The 16,396-nt window shown below is 35.5% G+C and overlaps 1 protein-coding gene across 1 annotated transcript in view; it reads left to right on the top strand.

Annotated features, from left to right (window-relative positions):
- The window catches only part of LOC112987640 (transcription initiation factor TFIID subunit 4-like), a 152,443-nt gene that overhangs the window by 92,471 nt on the left and 43,576 nt on the right, over positions 1-16,396 (top strand). The window contains exon 14 of the mRNA XM_064519675.1: positions 15,476-15,598. Coding sequence (XP_064375745.1) covers positions 15,476-15,598 — 123 coding nt within the window. The remainder of the gene's footprint in view (positions 1-15,475; positions 15,599-16,396) is intronic.

The raw sequence follows: 16,396 nt of genomic DNA, 5'->3' as shown, positions 1-16,396 counted from the left end.
TGTATTCAGGAACACAGAAGAGAGGGAGGGAAGATTTCCACTTTATAAGAAACTTATAATAAAAGTGAGACTGATTAGTGCAGATTTTTATGAGAAATAGGATAATTCTGTCTATTTATTCCTTTTCAAAATCTTATTTTGGTAGTGATAGTTTTCTTGATCTTTTTTAAAAGAAAATGCTTGGAGACAGAGCAGGCTTTTTGTGTTTCAGAAACTCATTCTGTCTTTCAAAAATTGTGGTTTGTTGTTGTATTAACAAAGCTTGGTATTTTAACATTTCTGCATCTAAGAATTTAGTAAGAAAGTTGTTCATTTCCAGTAGTATGTTACCTCTACCCTACTGGAGGAAAAATAAGTGATGAGATGGCAGAAAGTACCAGTTAGTCCTGTTAGTTTATCATTTTATATTAGAATCTGATTTTTAGGGCAGTGCTTACATTTTGGAGAACTTTGATATCTGTTTTCCTAAGGAGGCCTTAGTCTTGAGGCAGCCCGGCACTTTGTGCCTCTAGTGGGCATTTGCCAGCTCTGGAGAAGTGAGACAGTGTCCCCAGTATAGGGTGCTGGTAGCATATATAGGGATGTGTCTTACTGTGACAGGTAATGATTAAGAAGGTTATTGAATATACACTACTGTTTCACTGTCTAAGCTACTGTTTAATTCTTTAGTCCAAACACTTAGAGGTGTTTTGAAACTTCCTATTTTGAAGCGGAGTAAGTCCAGTGTTCAGTAAACTTGTTCACTGTTTTAGTAATGGTCTCTCATTAGCAGCTGCCGCTTTTCCTTCTTAAGCAACGCTTTAGGGAAATCTGTTGTTTACTAGTGTGCATCAGAAAACGTAAGCATGGGATGATTTTTTCCCCTCTGTGCAAGAATATAAATTGTCACTAGGTTATCCTGTAGATGTTTGCATCTTTTAGCTCTTTTGCCTTTTTAGCGTTCTGAGGTGAAATCAAGATACAGTGATATAGACTTCCAACTTGGTTGGAAGACATCTGAAGAACATGGAGCTACACTAGCTAGCCCTCTAAACTTCTCTGGTTTAGTCTCAGGTTAAAAACATGTACCTTATTTTAGGATACAGAAATCAAATTAGGCTCCAGGATTGTGCTAGAGATACACCACCTCTCCCAGGAGAAAGGTGATGTGAGGTAATGAGAGAATCTTTGGCAGTTTTCTGAAAACAGTTTTTAATCCTAGTTTAGTCAAAATTTACTCTGTGATTTATATAGAGATAAAACACTCTTTGCTATTAAATTAAGCTTTTGTGTGTTGTGTGCAGTAATGACTGTCAGTCCAAGGTGGTGGAGTTTCAGTCCTATGTGATAACATTCTCCCCTATATTTTTTATTTTGGATAGAGAGTAATTTTAATACATACTTAAATATCTTGTAAGTTGTTACATTTTATAAAATGTATATTTTTCTTAAATTTGTCATGTTACATAACTGATGATTTTAGGGTGATTATACAATATGATGATTTCTGTGATCTGCTTGATTTTAACCCCCAAAATTTAAAAAATGCACATTTCATAAATACTCAGGTAATTTTCCCTGACATGTTAAAGTAAAATTCCTGAGTAAATATTGCTCATCTACCCATCTATCTATACGGAGAGATTAGCTCTGGTAAACTGAACTTTGAAAAAGGAGATCCCCAAACCTGATGTTGGAGTGGAGAAGGAACACATGACATCAGTCGGAAATGCTAAGCAGGGTAGAATATGCGGTGAATAATTGAGTGACCTGAATGTTTTGTCTAAGAGATTATTATTTTTCACCTGTTTGCCTCCTAGTGCCTTTACCCCGTCTGTCACTTTTTAATGTCTGTTCATAGCGTTTAAAATATTGGAAATTAAATTCTCCTCTGTCATACTGTTGTAATGCTGCAGCGACTCCACTGACATCAGTGGCAGTATGCAAAACAGAGCAGAAATGGCCCTTCTAGTATTAGATATAATCTTTTATCAAAACATCACTTACAGACTGTTATGACCTATTGTTGTCGGCTGAATTTAATATATTTACTTAAATGCAAAATGTTTTTGTAATTGTGTGTGGAAAATGATCTGTGTTTATGTATCCAATTTGTTGAGAAATCAATGCAAAATTTTGTGATTTTTGAATTAGTTTCTGTGTTAGCCTATTCAGGATATTTTTCCAGTCTCCTTACACTGACTGTGTTATTTAAGGTGCAAAGAAATACCTAAAGCTTTTTAATGCACCAAATCTTTTTTTTTTCTTTTTTGCAGCAGTTTTTCATTTAATTACAACCGTCTTTGATAACAAATTATGTGCCAGAGTTTGTAATGTAATCTATGAAGCAAAGTCCTTTGGTGAGTTGGTTACTGAAACAGTAAGCGTTTGTGACAGGTTGTTTGCTGAATACTTCCTCTGTGCATATGGCAGATCATAGTTCAGTTGTTAGCAGATTATCCATTGTGCCTTGATCTTAAAAGAGGATACTTCTTAGTCTGTGCTTAAAGCTGCTCTGCACTGTCCTGAGAATGGCTGTGCTGAGTGGGACCTGGGAGGACTTGGGGGAAGTCCACATACATAAAGAAAAAAAATAAAAGCACACAACAAGTAGCTTGTGGTGATTTCCGCTTTCTGTTCATGATCTTTAATGCTTTTTATTGTGAAATTTTCCACGGAGTTGGAATCTGCTTTGAAGCAGTAGTGAGTTAATCAGTTCCATAATAGAACGTCATTAAATATTTTTCAGTTTTATAGCTGAGAAAAGAGCCTTTCAAGGCATGTAGAACTGTCATTGCTTAAGGACCAGTATTTAAATGCCATATTTTTAAGTCTTCAGTGGTCAGAAGTGAGGTTTTTTTAGACATCAGTATTTTGAATATCAATCTTGGAATGTAAGGAAAATTTACCTAGTTAGAGGAGAAAAATCTGAAATACTTCTTTTCAAGACTGTGAGGAAGAGGAAGCTGTCATAAGGGGATAGTCTGTAGTTTTGCTCACTTACTATAATGTGCCAAAGAATAGATAATAAAGAATATAGTGGATTTTTTCTGTGAGGAATTATATTCTGCAGTTGGTGACAATCATTTTAGACTTCTAATATGTTGAAGGATCATAAAGTTCTAAATCGAAGGTTCAATTTAAAATAAATGGAAAAGAAATTAAAATCCCATGTGTTGTTTTGGAGACAGAGGGAGTATTTGTGGGAAAAGCAGAGGGAAAAGAGTGAAAGACTGAAAAATATTTTACTTGAAAAGGTGAATGTAAGGAGGTATGTTTTAGGTCATCTCTTTTTTAAATGCAAATCTTGTTCTTTGATTATTCACTTTTATTATTTATTTATCCTTCTATACAAAAGTTAGAAATTATTACCTATTACAAATGTAGGCATTTTTATATAATGCAAAGCTGAATAATAATAAAAGTGCAACTATTTCATCTATTAGTGATAAAGGATTTAAGGAAAAAATAGTTTTGAATGAAACGAATTAATTGGGGTTTCTTAAAATGTTAAGCTTAATGCAACCGCTGTTCTTTAAAGCTGAAAAACAAGAGAGAAAACAAATAATGCCCCTTAAGCAGATGCTTATTCATGTAAGATAGCTACTCTTTGATTTTGGAGAGGTGGTGTGACTTGCAGTAGGAAACCTTGATTTATTGTGTCGTTATTTATGTCTGCAATAAATGAGGTATAAGCATAAAACATGAAAAAGAAAATTAGGTATTACACTAGATCTCTTACTTTTTGTAGTTTATTTACATGAAATATACATTTATTTTTTTTAATGGCATGTTGCTGTGCCTTTTGTTGACCATATCTGTACGCCAGGTCTGTCTGCTTGTTTCCATTGGCTTGTCATGTTCACTAATTAGGGAACTGCTGCATGATTCACCTTGTTAATTAGAGGGACTTGCACACAAAAGCCCTTCGGGCAGTGCGAAAGAAGAGCCTAGCACTAGTGCCCTGAGAAAGCTACAGCCTGTGAAGTAATTCTTCTCATCTACCTTCTATTTTTTATTTGAAATGAATAAATCATTGAGATTTTCCTTGTGGAGTGAGAATGCAAGAATTCACATCTTTATAAGATGTAAATTATACGTGATCAATAGAAGGGGATGACTACTGTATTGTACTTACAAGATTCCCTAATTTACTACTTGTCAGTGTATGAAAAATTGCTTGAAATATTTTGTCCCCACACTGGTATTTTGTTGCCTTGATCTGCAGGAGAAATGAGCAGTAGCAGTTTTTCTATAGTTAAATCTAAAATAGAGAAGATGTAGATTATTTAAATTCCAAGCTTGTTTTGCATCCCCAGTGGAACTTCCATTTTGCAAGTGAGCCCCCAGTGCTACCCCCACAACATTTCACGGGGAGAAGGTGGGTGTCTGGCTAGTTTTGTTCCTGAAGTTGCTTTGCCTCAAATCTCACTTTTGAAAAGAGTAGCATACTTGCTCTGTTGTGTATTCTTAAATTGAATATAGGTTCAGAATAAATTAAAATTGTTTTTGTCATGTCACTTAGACTTGATCAAACCACGATCCAGACTGCAAAAAAGGATATTGCATTAAAAGTGCACAACCATTCTCTACACTACCCATTTCCCATCTGTTTATAACACTTTAGAAATTAACTTCAATGACATTCTCTCTAACTATTTGATTAAAATTACTTATTACAGCCAAATGATTTTTAGTAGATTGCCACATTTTCCTCATTTCCTCAAATGAGACTGGCAGTTTAAAGATGCAAATTTCCTCCAAGAATGGTAGAGGGCTGGTATCAAAATCTGGACATTTTTGAATAATCTAGTTAATAAAGCCTCTTACCAGAATTTGTTGTTGTTTAGTATTTTAAATGTACTTTGTTTCTGCTGTTCTGAAGTTTTATAGTAATGGCATATAGGCAGAGAAATTTTACCAAATATCAGAAATATTTAATTTAAAAAATAAGGAAAATGCTTCATGCTGTCCTGAGGTTTTATGGCATGACATCCTGTCTCCGTTAATTTCCATGAAGTCAAGATCTTCCTACATATCTCAGTCTTCACTTGACTCCAGTGGCATACTAAATAAGAACATACTTTCTCCACAATTTTGATGCAGTTTTGGCATTCTAGTTCATAATTATTTCAGATTTCAAGCATGTGTAGGAGATGTAATAGAAAAAATAGTAATAAAAGGCTATGCTATACTACCAAAAAACTCTTGAGGCACAGAGAAGACCATACAGATTTTAAATTCTTGACCGGAGTCTCGTAATGCTAACGAGTACAGCAGTCATAAGCAGAAAAGTTTTAAATATCCAAATAGCCATTGTATTACTCAGGTACATAAAATGAAAGATTAATTGGATGTTAAAAGGGTATGTTCCAAAATATTAGCTTTGGGGATAGCTGAATGTCCAAAAAATAAAACAGCTGATACATGTTCTAGTGCAACCCTCAACTCTATCTTACAGTAAATGACACAGCCACTGGGAATTACTGTGTGCACTCCAGCTCTAAGTGTGGGGAGCTGGTAGAAAGCTTGGTTGTGAGGTTCATCTGAGCTTCGTATTTTCCAATGTATGAATTTAAAAAAAGCAAAGCATATTTCCTCACTTGAGTTTTCATGCCATTATCTCAATATACCCAACCCTGTGTTTCCATCAGACCTCCCTAACTAAAAGCACAGCTCTTCATAACTCTAGTCTGTAGCTCTAGACATGACCCTCACTCATACAGATTTTCACTGGGTTTTATATTCCCTAGTCTTCATTAAAGCATCATTTTCAGAGTGCCCACATAGTAGCTTGCTTCGGAGGGAAAGAACATCTCAGAAATCTCGGGGGAATAGTAACCCCCATTTAGACTCATACAGGACTTGGGAGAGGATCTTATCCAGTCTTTCTTGTAAACACTCCAAGAACGAGGATATTCTTCTGTGGCTTGCACCTGGATTCAGGATCCGGTGGGTAATCTGTCAAGCTTTGTGTGTGTGACATTCTTACCATTCCTTCCATCTTCCCACCCGAGTATGTTTAGTTTCTTATGAAAGATGGTTTGAGAACATTTGAAAATGTCTGTTGTTGGCTTTCTCCAAAATAAAATTAAGGTCAATAATAAGAAAAAGAAACAAACCAAAGGAACAGTTCTTAGGGAAATTTTTTCAGAGCTTTTTCTGATCTTACAACAGCTAAGTTACAGACATCTCAAAAAGCTGACAACTCTGATTGCTGTTTTCTGCCAGTTGTCTGTGCCTCAGAAACCCTTTGCTCAAATGATTTGAGTTTGGATTAACAAATGTACCATGCATCATTATTGGACTTAACAAATATTAAGGCTTATTAAGGGTGTCCCCAGCCTCAGAAGAGCCTGGAACTGGTGCTGCTTGAGTTGTGAGGAATAATTTAACCAAAACCAGATAAAACATACTGTCGCTTCAACAGCAGATTTTAAAGAAATTGGATGAATAAAGTTACTGGAAGGAAACACTAAAAACTACTGCTATAGAACTCTTTTGGAGAAATCTGAAGGATATCTTTTTTTAAAACATATAGGTGATTATACATTCTGTTACTAGAAAAAGGAATATGTCGCTTAAGAGTTGGTTGGCAGAGTTGCAGAAATAAAAGATCTTAAGTAAGATCCTAAGACTAGAATGATCTTAAGTAAGATCTTAAACTACAGTAGTTGTACTATATGTGGAAAATCAGAAAGGCAACCAACCAAGAATATACATAATCGACAAGAAGTTCCTATCAACTCTTAAACAGTTAGTGAAAGGGACTAGTGGGAAAGCAGAACTTTTTCCAAGTATTTGGGGAATAAAATAATACTAGAGAGCTACTATGTTAAAAAAATTCCAAGACTTTTTAAAATTACTCTTTTAAAATTTTATACAACTTTTTTTTTTTTAATAAGCTATGAGTAAATACCCATTAAGGAGACTTTCAAAAGAACTAAAACTATAAATCCAAATGTATTTGAATATATATGAATCAGTTGAGACAATATTTGGTCTTGGGTACTAAGGAGTTGTTTACTGATAATTCTTTAACAAATCATTTTTAACTAGGTAATGTACATTTCCCAAGAAAATTATAAATAATGCTTATCTTCAGGGAAAAAATAAAAAAGAAAGGCAGGATGCATCTCGCACTTTCTACATCAGAAGCCTAACATATATTCTCTCAAAAGTAATGGAGCAAGTGTTAAGGAAAAATCTGACTGAAGTTTTAGAATGTAATGAAATTAGGAATAAAAACCAGCATGGGTCTATTGCAGGAAAAACACATGGTCAGAAGTACCTCAGTTAAGGTTCCAGAACAGTATTCAGATGTTCATTATTTTGGGAAACATTCCGCTCGGGGGCTGAAATGTTCCCAGCTTAGTCTTTGCCCAGGGGTGATTTTTTCAAACAGTGTGCGATAATTTTCAACTGTTGTTAAAGGTGTGTGGGAAAGAAGAAAAAAAAGGCACCTTTTCCAGTACACTAAATTCTTGATCTCTTTTGAGTAGATATACAGCCAGTGCAACTGAGGTTTGGAGGTTTTATTTAGTTATGGGAGAACATTTGTGTGGGGGTAGCACCCAGCTTTGCGTTGGAGAGAATTAGATGTGATTTAGCAGAGCTATGAGTGTTTAAAAATCTCACAGAACATGTTCAGTGTATGCTTCGCTGTTACAAATGTAAAACTTCTCTGATACAGTTTTATTACAGCACCACTTTTTAGCTTTTGCTACTTTGAACCAGTTTCTTACCTCCAGGTGTACCATTTCTGTGGATCTTTAGAGACTTAGGTAATGCAGAAGACAGGAGGGAGTGCAGCATGGGGTTTCTGTAGACACTATTTGTTTCTCTGGACTCTCTGAAGATATCAATCTACTGATCTTTTCTGATCATTGTCCTGGATTTGTTGAGACTACTGCCAACATTTTTAGTGAGTTTCATTTTTTAATGGCACCTTCTGTTGGGGACATCTTAGTGGACATCCAGGTGTTTTTCTCGGATGTGTAATCCCTGTCTGAGACTGACTGATAGATACATGCTGTAAAACCATCGATTAAGATAGGCTTTTTGCAGCATGTGACCCTGTTATCAGAAATTATGCTAACCCTTCTGAACAGAATTAGGAAAGATTTCCATTGGTGCCTATTGGCTAGAAATCAATGCTTAAATGATTGTTTATACCATCTTGTCTTCATCAAACGTTGCTGCCACTTAGATGTCTCCACTGCCAATTTCATGGTCAGTGTTTGTTCCTGGCTGCCTCGGTTCTTTATTGTGTTTTGCAGTCTGTTAATATTTATCATTTCCACTGTGCCTCTCTGCCCTCTTTCCCTCTCCTCAGGCTGTTTATGGTCTATGCTGGGAACTGTAAGTAGCCGAAGTCTAGTTCTTTGTGGGCTGAGATGGCTCTGTGACTACAGGAACTTACTTCTCATGCAACTCTTACTAATGCCCGTATCAACTCCTCTATTGGCAGCATTTTAACATACCTGCCTGCCTCCTCCTCTTTATGTCCACAGAAGCATCTCTGTCTCACTCTGTCATCAGGTTATTTTCCTTCCAGGCCAAAAAACACCCTTGATTTCCACATGCAAGTAGAAAAACACCTCCTTGACCTCTCTCCCTCTTGTGCAGTGTCGCTCTCTCTTCTCCCTTTAATTTTTGAAGGTTTTGGTGTGTTGTCTGGAATCGTTGGAGTTCCTCCCAGTTGTCATCGTACTTTCTGATCATGTTGATGGAAATTTTTCTTACTGTAGTGCAAAAAATGAACCTCTTCTTTCACATGTTCTTCTCTTTTCTGCTATGTGGAAGCTTGCTGTGGTCCTCTTTATCAGTCAGGCTCACAACCTAAATGGATTGGCATACTCGGGCAGTTTCTAGATTTTATTGCCTATTTTCCACGTATCAATTTACATAGCTGCAACTCTTGTTGAAGAACTCATTCTATGTATTGATTGCTATAGCTTCATCTCTTATGATGATTGTAGTATTGCTTCCCCTTAATGTATGTCCCCCAAAAGCTGGCTAAATTCTTGATTCTGTATCTTTGACACATCCACTCTTTCTGAATTCTTCTACTAATTTTGCCTTGACCTCTTCATCAAACATTTGTCTTCTCCTTACTCGAGTGCCAATCACAAACCTAGCTGCAGCATACCTAAGCTGGGGTGCTGTCTTGGTGCCAGCTCCCACCTTTGCTCTGCCAGTGCCACCTCTGTTTCCCACTCACTAATTTTCCTCTTTCTGTGTTGCTGGAAAATTTCTTCAGATATGTGGTAAAACTTCCCTTATAAAATGTGAACATCCAATCTCTTCCTTCAGATTTTTTCTATAGGCATATCTCTGCTGCTTTGCATGTAAATCCCTATCTGGTGTTTGCAGCTAGACAGGTAAAGAGCAGTGATTCTTCCCTCCTTTCTTTCTTTCATTTCTTCCCGTATAAAGGAACTAGATAAGATATTTTATGTTAAAGCTGCATCCCTTATTCTTCATCTGCTTTTACTTTTAACTGTAAAATCTTCCATTTGAAAAATACTTTTTTCCTATGACCAGTGTAGATGTTAAATGGACAGAATACCTGCCTTTTTTTAAGTTGTATGTGATCATGGGTTTGTATAAAATTGTTTTGTTTTCTGAGAAGACCCGATTACTGCATTAATAGTATCACAAAGTTGTCAAATAATCTGATTAATTTGGGGGACAGAAATGCTTGTAATTCTTGAGAAGATGTACAAGATACACCTCAAAAATATTTTCAGGATAATTATTTAATTTTTATTAACTATTTTAATGATTTTATGACAGGAAAATAGGTGTACCTTAACTGTTGGAACTGTAAAAATTCTTCTGTGATTGAATAGTTAAATATTTTTATGGTATATATTGAAATATAATCCCTTTGCAGATTATGTTTATAGTCTCTAAATTTCTAGTTTTTATCGCTTCCTAAAAACTCTGTTCAGCAGGTGAGATTCACTGGAGCGTTTGCATAGTTAACGTTAGCAGACTTATTTCTCCTGGGACATTTACTTTCGTGTTCACCGAAGAAGAAAAATCCTCTGTTTACAGTACAGATTACAGGCACGGTGAGGCAATTTAATTTTCAGGAGTGAAGAATGTATTTGACTTCAGATCGATGAGTTTTCATACAAAGTATCAAGCCACAGAAGAATATCCTCGCTCTTAGAGTGTTTACAAGACAGACTGGTTTTGTGATTGTCTTTCCAGACCAATTTCCTATCTTGAACAAGTCTATGGAATTCCTACCTCTCGCCATAACTTCTTTGAATTTCCTCTTGTTTTAACTTGATCTTACAGAAAAGAGGAAAATAATCTTCACTCTTTTCTATGTTTATTACAATGGTAATTTGAGTAATGGATTGGGAGATTTATTGTGTAAGAAATCTTGACAATGAATCCATACTCATCTCAAACAGGTTGTTTCTTCCAGTTATGTGGACTGCCACAACTGCCAGCAGAAATGGAAATCTAAAAAGAAAAAAAATTTACTGAGCATATATTTACACCATCAATGTATTTATTAATACCTCAGTGACTGCTCTCACAATGGCTTGCAGGACAGAAAAAGCTTAAAGTAAATGTTTGGTTTCTGTTGCAAAATGATTTACAAAGCATGCCATGAATAAATGCATTCGTGCTGTGATTTGGAAACTATTAAATCTAAAATTTTAAGATCTAATGTTGATACTTCAGATAGACATATGGCTGGTCTTCCTTATGGCACATCTTTTCTGGAATACCTAAATGTATAATATATACATAGAAATATATGTAGCATATGCATAGAAATAGACATATATGTGTATATATACAAATAATGGTTTAAGGAAAACAACCCAAAATTTGTGAATCTCTCTTAACTTTACTTTTTTAAAGTAGTGAGCCCATATTCTTCGTGTGGTCTTAATGTCATACACATACACAAAGAAAAAAATTCATTGTGTGAAATAATATTGGTACTTAATTCTTACACTGTACTTTTTATCAAAGAGTAAGTTAAAGTTGTTGCCAGCAAGTAATAAAATACTTTGTAGTTAATAGCATGTAAAAATAAATTTGGAGCAGATAAAGAACAAGGAGCAGCATTTCATTTGTAAGCTTTTCTGTTGTATAATATATTGGAATATTTGTCTGTATTTTAGATAAATATTTCGACTTTCCAAAACTTAATTGTTGTGATTACTGTACCTTCAAATGAAGTATTGCTTGCCTCCCAGAGAGCAGAAATTTTAATATGCTTTTGATAAATATATCCTTATTAATTATGGTTGAAGGGAAGTTAGAGTGATACTGCATCAGAAGTCCACTATGAAAATGAGTGCGTGTGAATGCAACTATCAAACAGTTGCATCTTGTTGGTTGATACAGTGGGCTATATTCACTTCTGCTAAATCATGTTAATTAATAGAAAACTTAGTTTTTTTATTAGGATGTATAGTTATTAACAGGTGTTCATTTGTTTAAATATCCACAAATTATTACCTGATTTAGTTAGGAGATAACTGGTTTAGTTAGGAGAAAAAGGAGATATATTTTGATAACAGCCTGCTATGTTACATTAAAATATAACTGATCTGTAAAGTAAGGAGCTTATGTAGCTTTAATTTCATAGGTACTTTTAAGAGTAATTTCATAATCACAAAAACATTAAAGAATTCAGAGGGTAATGATTTCAGAACTATGCAAAATTGATTGTGAAGGTATTTCTACCTTGTGTAGAAAATGAAACTCCAAAGTAGGCAGAGGAGAAGAGTCCCCATATTGGTCAGTGTTGTGCATTTGGGATATGGGAACACAAGAAATAGACCTTTTAAGTAATTTCTGTTGACATCCAAACAGAATAATTAATTTTACATTAATTACATAATGCCCACAAAAATATTTGGCTATTTCTAAACTGCATGCAACATGTGCATGCTATGTTCAACAACCTGATCAGGATTTATCACTATTAAAAATAGCTCGTATCTTCCTCTGCATTCATTGAGAGAGGCTCCTGTTGAATCAGATGTCAGCAGCCACACTGAACGTGTGAATATCTGTGAAAGGTACGCTTTCCCCTTCTTTTGAACTCAAGCCAAGCTACTGTGTGTTTTTAATAAGATGACCAAAGTTGGAGATAACATTTTTGATTAAGAGTTAGGTGGTGAGTGGGAAAGAGACTGGTAGAGATAATCTAATGTAGGGCCTGAAAAAACAGAAGTATGTGACTTGGAGACAAGAGAAGGTTGGCAAGGGGGAATAAAGAAGGAAACGAGGGTGGTTAGCATGTCCAGCGGTGTTAAGTAACATGCAGAAATTTTGTCAAATGTCTTACTGGCGAGTATCCATAAACTGCAAAGATTTTTTGTTATAAACAAATTAATAGCTTTAGTGAACATGCAAGGATGTTCCAATTAAAAAGGAAAAGAAAACGGATTTTTATAAGACTTATGAGCATTTGTGTGATACAGTATCAGTCAAGTATGTCAGCATGTCAGGCTTTATAACATTTCAGGATACTGCGGTCTCACTGATATGCATGAAAACATGAACTGTTTTGTCCAATATTCATCAGGGTTTACATGAATAGGATGTTATTTTCTCTTGCAGTATACCAAGGTGCGTACTGTAAAACCAACCTTCGCAAACTCTATTATGTTTTTATCTGGAGTTTTTATACCTGGAAACATATTGCTTATTTGTATTAAAGTAGTGTCTATTAGTCGCACTGGGGCTAGATGGTAAGGCAGGCACGCGGTCCAGGAGCGTCCGTGCCTGAAGAGCTTGGAGGCTAACCAGGCTGGCGGAGGGGCGCCGGGAGGGACGCGAGAGCTCCGGCCGGCGTTCACCCGCGGTGTGGGGAAACAGAGCCTGGCTCCTTCGGCTCTGTCTGCTGCAACGTTTCCTGTCGTGCATGACATCGTCGACAGTTGAAAATCTTGTGCATCTCTTAAACAGTCCGTGCCAAGTTAACACATTTGTCAAAAATTAGTGTGTGATACCAAGAACTAGCTTTAGTTCTCACTGAATGAGAAAGAAAGGACAAAGAAACTGAGGAATAAATGAGTGCAAACCCTTCTGCTGGTTCTCAAATCTCTTCACATTTGCTTGGTAAAACAGTGCCAGGGGTAATTTGCAGAGTTAGAAGCAAGGGCAGGATTTGTCCCCCTATGAGGAATTTAGAGAAATGGCATGTTTTGCTTTACAATTTGCATGTGCGAAAATCAAAAAATTCTAAATGATAGTTCCTAGAGCAATTCTTCAGATGTCTTATATGCATACGTGACATTTTGAAACAGTCACTGTACATTGTAGTACAGGTAGACAATGAGCCAAGGAAGTATTAGGTTACTCTTGGTTTGAAAATGATAACTTTGGGTAAGATATTCATATAATAACCTTTGTATTATACCAGTTACCTGTCAGACTACATTTCTGACCCTAACCACTCAGGAAACTAAAACTTCTCCAGTGCAAAATTTCTTATTCCATGAAGCCTTCCACTCTACGACTTTGTCTGAGATCACTCTAAGCCAGTTGGCCCTAGCTTAAATATTCATCAGACTTCTGATGATTGTGATAACCCTTATAGGCTGGCAAGCATGGCAAATTAGCAAAAAGATGATTGATCTTTTTTTATATGCAGTTTTATCTTCAACCTTTCCTGGCTATATGTTATAGTGTAGTAATAATTTCTTCTCTAAGGTATTTGCCAGTATCTGGATTTGCACATCTATTTACAGTTGCCTTGAAGCGTCATAATTACAATACAGCTGAAATGTCCATTTTCTTTCCCTGACTACAAATAGGGATCAATCGAATTTTAAATGACTGCTTACGGGCTAGCTTCCGATCATGACCTTTGTAAATGATTAGAGCTCACCACTGTTGCTATCTACCTTGAAAGGGTAAGCGGGCAGGTCTGTCTAACTGGCATTTAATCTGGAAGAGAGCCAAAGATATTTGAGCTAAAAACCTAATATGAGTTGGCAAAGGGAAGTATGTATAGACCTTTGCACTATTATTTAGATATTTTTCCACATTTAGTTTTTGTATTTAGGAAATTCATTTTTCTATAGATAAATGAGATGTATGTTTCTATGTAGTTTGGTACTGAAATTATGATATTTGAAGTTGTAAAATATTTAGCATAAAAATGTGGAAAAACAGATTTTCAAACCTAAGTGTACTGAATTTGATTTTTCTGAAGAAGGTGAAAATATGCATTGGGTTGCTAATTTAATAAAGCCAAAAATGCAGTAAAAATGATACATGAAGCAGACAGGCTTTTTTCTAAGTAGAAATGAATGAGAAAAGATAGAGTAGCATCTACTTTTTTGTTTAAACCTCTGTTCTTTTAACATCAGCCAGATAGTTCAGGCCCTACCTGTATATGTACCTCATATTTAAATAATGGCTGACACACTTCTGTCTATACTTGTTAGGTCAATTTTATTTTAATGAAGAATTGTGCTTGTATCAGTACAATGTTTTTTGTTACAACTACTAAATTTCTTGAGTAGTGTTTTGTGCACTTCTGTTGAAGCGGGAGCAAATACAATATCAATGGGAGGTTAGGAAGCAAACACTTCCTCAGAATTTACTGAAGGATTTTGCAAACTCAAAGTTTTGAAAGTAATAAGGAATATTAAGAAATATGAATTCTTTTTAGCTAATTAAAATTGTGTGCTTCATTGCCTAATCAATTATTTTTGTGCAGTATTGATGACTAGAATCTTTGTTACAGTAATATTGTTTGAGGAACATATCTCTTAATATTAGCTCTTTGAAAGAACTGCATAGTTTATAATGAATAAACCAATCTTTCCTCTTCATCATGTGGCTAAAATAGTTTCTCTTATTTTCTGTAGCATGCTACACTGCTACATAATGCAACTGGCAGGTTGTTTTCTTTGCCTCAGACTGATGAAATCTGTTGCTACCTAAATCCTAATCCCATAAAGTAGTTGGAAATTCAGCTTTTAGGGGGTTGTGGCAACATTACTCTCTTATGCTAATGTTCAGATATAGGTGTTTAATTCATTTTTTATGATTTTCCAAAAGCAAACATCAAGTATAGTTGAATATTCAAAATAAACTTGAGAATCTGAGATGAAAGGAAATCTTTGAAGTATTGTATTTTTTGAGGATTTTAATTGGAACTTACACTCTTCATAATGATCTTAGACTGAAGGTAAATAGCTAGTATACAGTACTCACTGTCTAAAGGAGTTTTTAAGGATAAAGATGGAGTTCTTAAAAACAGCTGATTATTTGGAAGCAGAAATCCTGTGGGAAGCCAAGGCAACTTGTACAACTTCATTATTATTCTACTGCAAGGCTGCATGCTTAAGCTGCTAAAATGATGTTTCTAGGGACAGCATAACACTGTTAGGGATGGCACACGTGCGACTTTTACCTCGTGCTCAGAATTTGGAGAGTAATTTTTTGAAATAACAACAGAATAAAATCTAAACACAGATTTTTCTCTCTCTGATAGATGCAGCAACAAGAACTTGCACAAATGAGGCAGAGGGATGCCAACCTGACTGCACTGGCAGCTATTGGTCCCCGCAAGAAGCGGAAGCTTGATTCGCCTGGACTGCTTACCATAGGAGGAGAGGTATATGTCTATATGCACAATAAGAGAATTGGTTATTTCAGAACCCCATAATAATAACTAGAGATGCTGTGAGCTGATTTTTTCAGTGAACTGTGTAACTTGGAAAAGGTTATACGAATTCCTAAATTAGAAGGAATATGAGTCTGGCTTATTTTATTTTGCCACAGTTAAAATAACATCTCCTCTTACTTGTATTTTCAAGTGTTATCTGTCAATGGATATTTAAAGAATTATTTTAAAACAAAAGTTAAACCCGAGGTATGTAGTTCTCTTCCTAAAAATGCCCACTGTCCTTAAAACAGTTTTCTTCTTTGTGTAATTCAAAGGAAAAAGAAAAAACAGGACGATATGAAGAAATATCTGGAAAAACATAACTGTAGTGTTGCTTACAGTTTGCACTGAGCTTGGCTTAATATCAGTGACTGTGTTTGTGACAGATATGTGTCAAATCTTTTTACAGAATGCCTAACTAGTGCCCCATACCACTGCAAAGATGAGCTCTTAATCATGCTAAATTGTATGTAATTTTAAAACAAATACTATGCTCCAGAGTAGAATCAGATTTGTTAGGCCAGCTCTCATGTTATCTGAGAAGGAGAAATAGCTATAATACACAATGCGGTGCAGCATCCTCAAAAGCAGGATATATTAGCCAAGGTGGAAGACTGTGGTAATGTGGTTGCATTAGCTTGGACAGCCCTTCGTAGAGTACAGATGCACTTGGGCTGCTTTTGTTTCTGCTAAATCTGCCTATACAGCAGTAGTCAAAGTAATTCTGCCTGTCACATGTCTATTCTG

This window comes from Dromaius novaehollandiae, chromosome 13 (genome assembly GCF_036370855.1).
Source record: "Dromaius novaehollandiae isolate bDroNov1 chromosome 13, bDroNov1.hap1, whole genome shotgun sequence".
In the NCBI taxonomy this organism is placed as follows: Eukaryota; Metazoa; Chordata; class Aves; order Casuariiformes; family Dromaiidae; genus Dromaius; species Dromaius novaehollandiae.
Note: the sequence above shows the minus strand (reverse complement) of the source record. Positions and strands in the feature narration are given on the sequence as shown.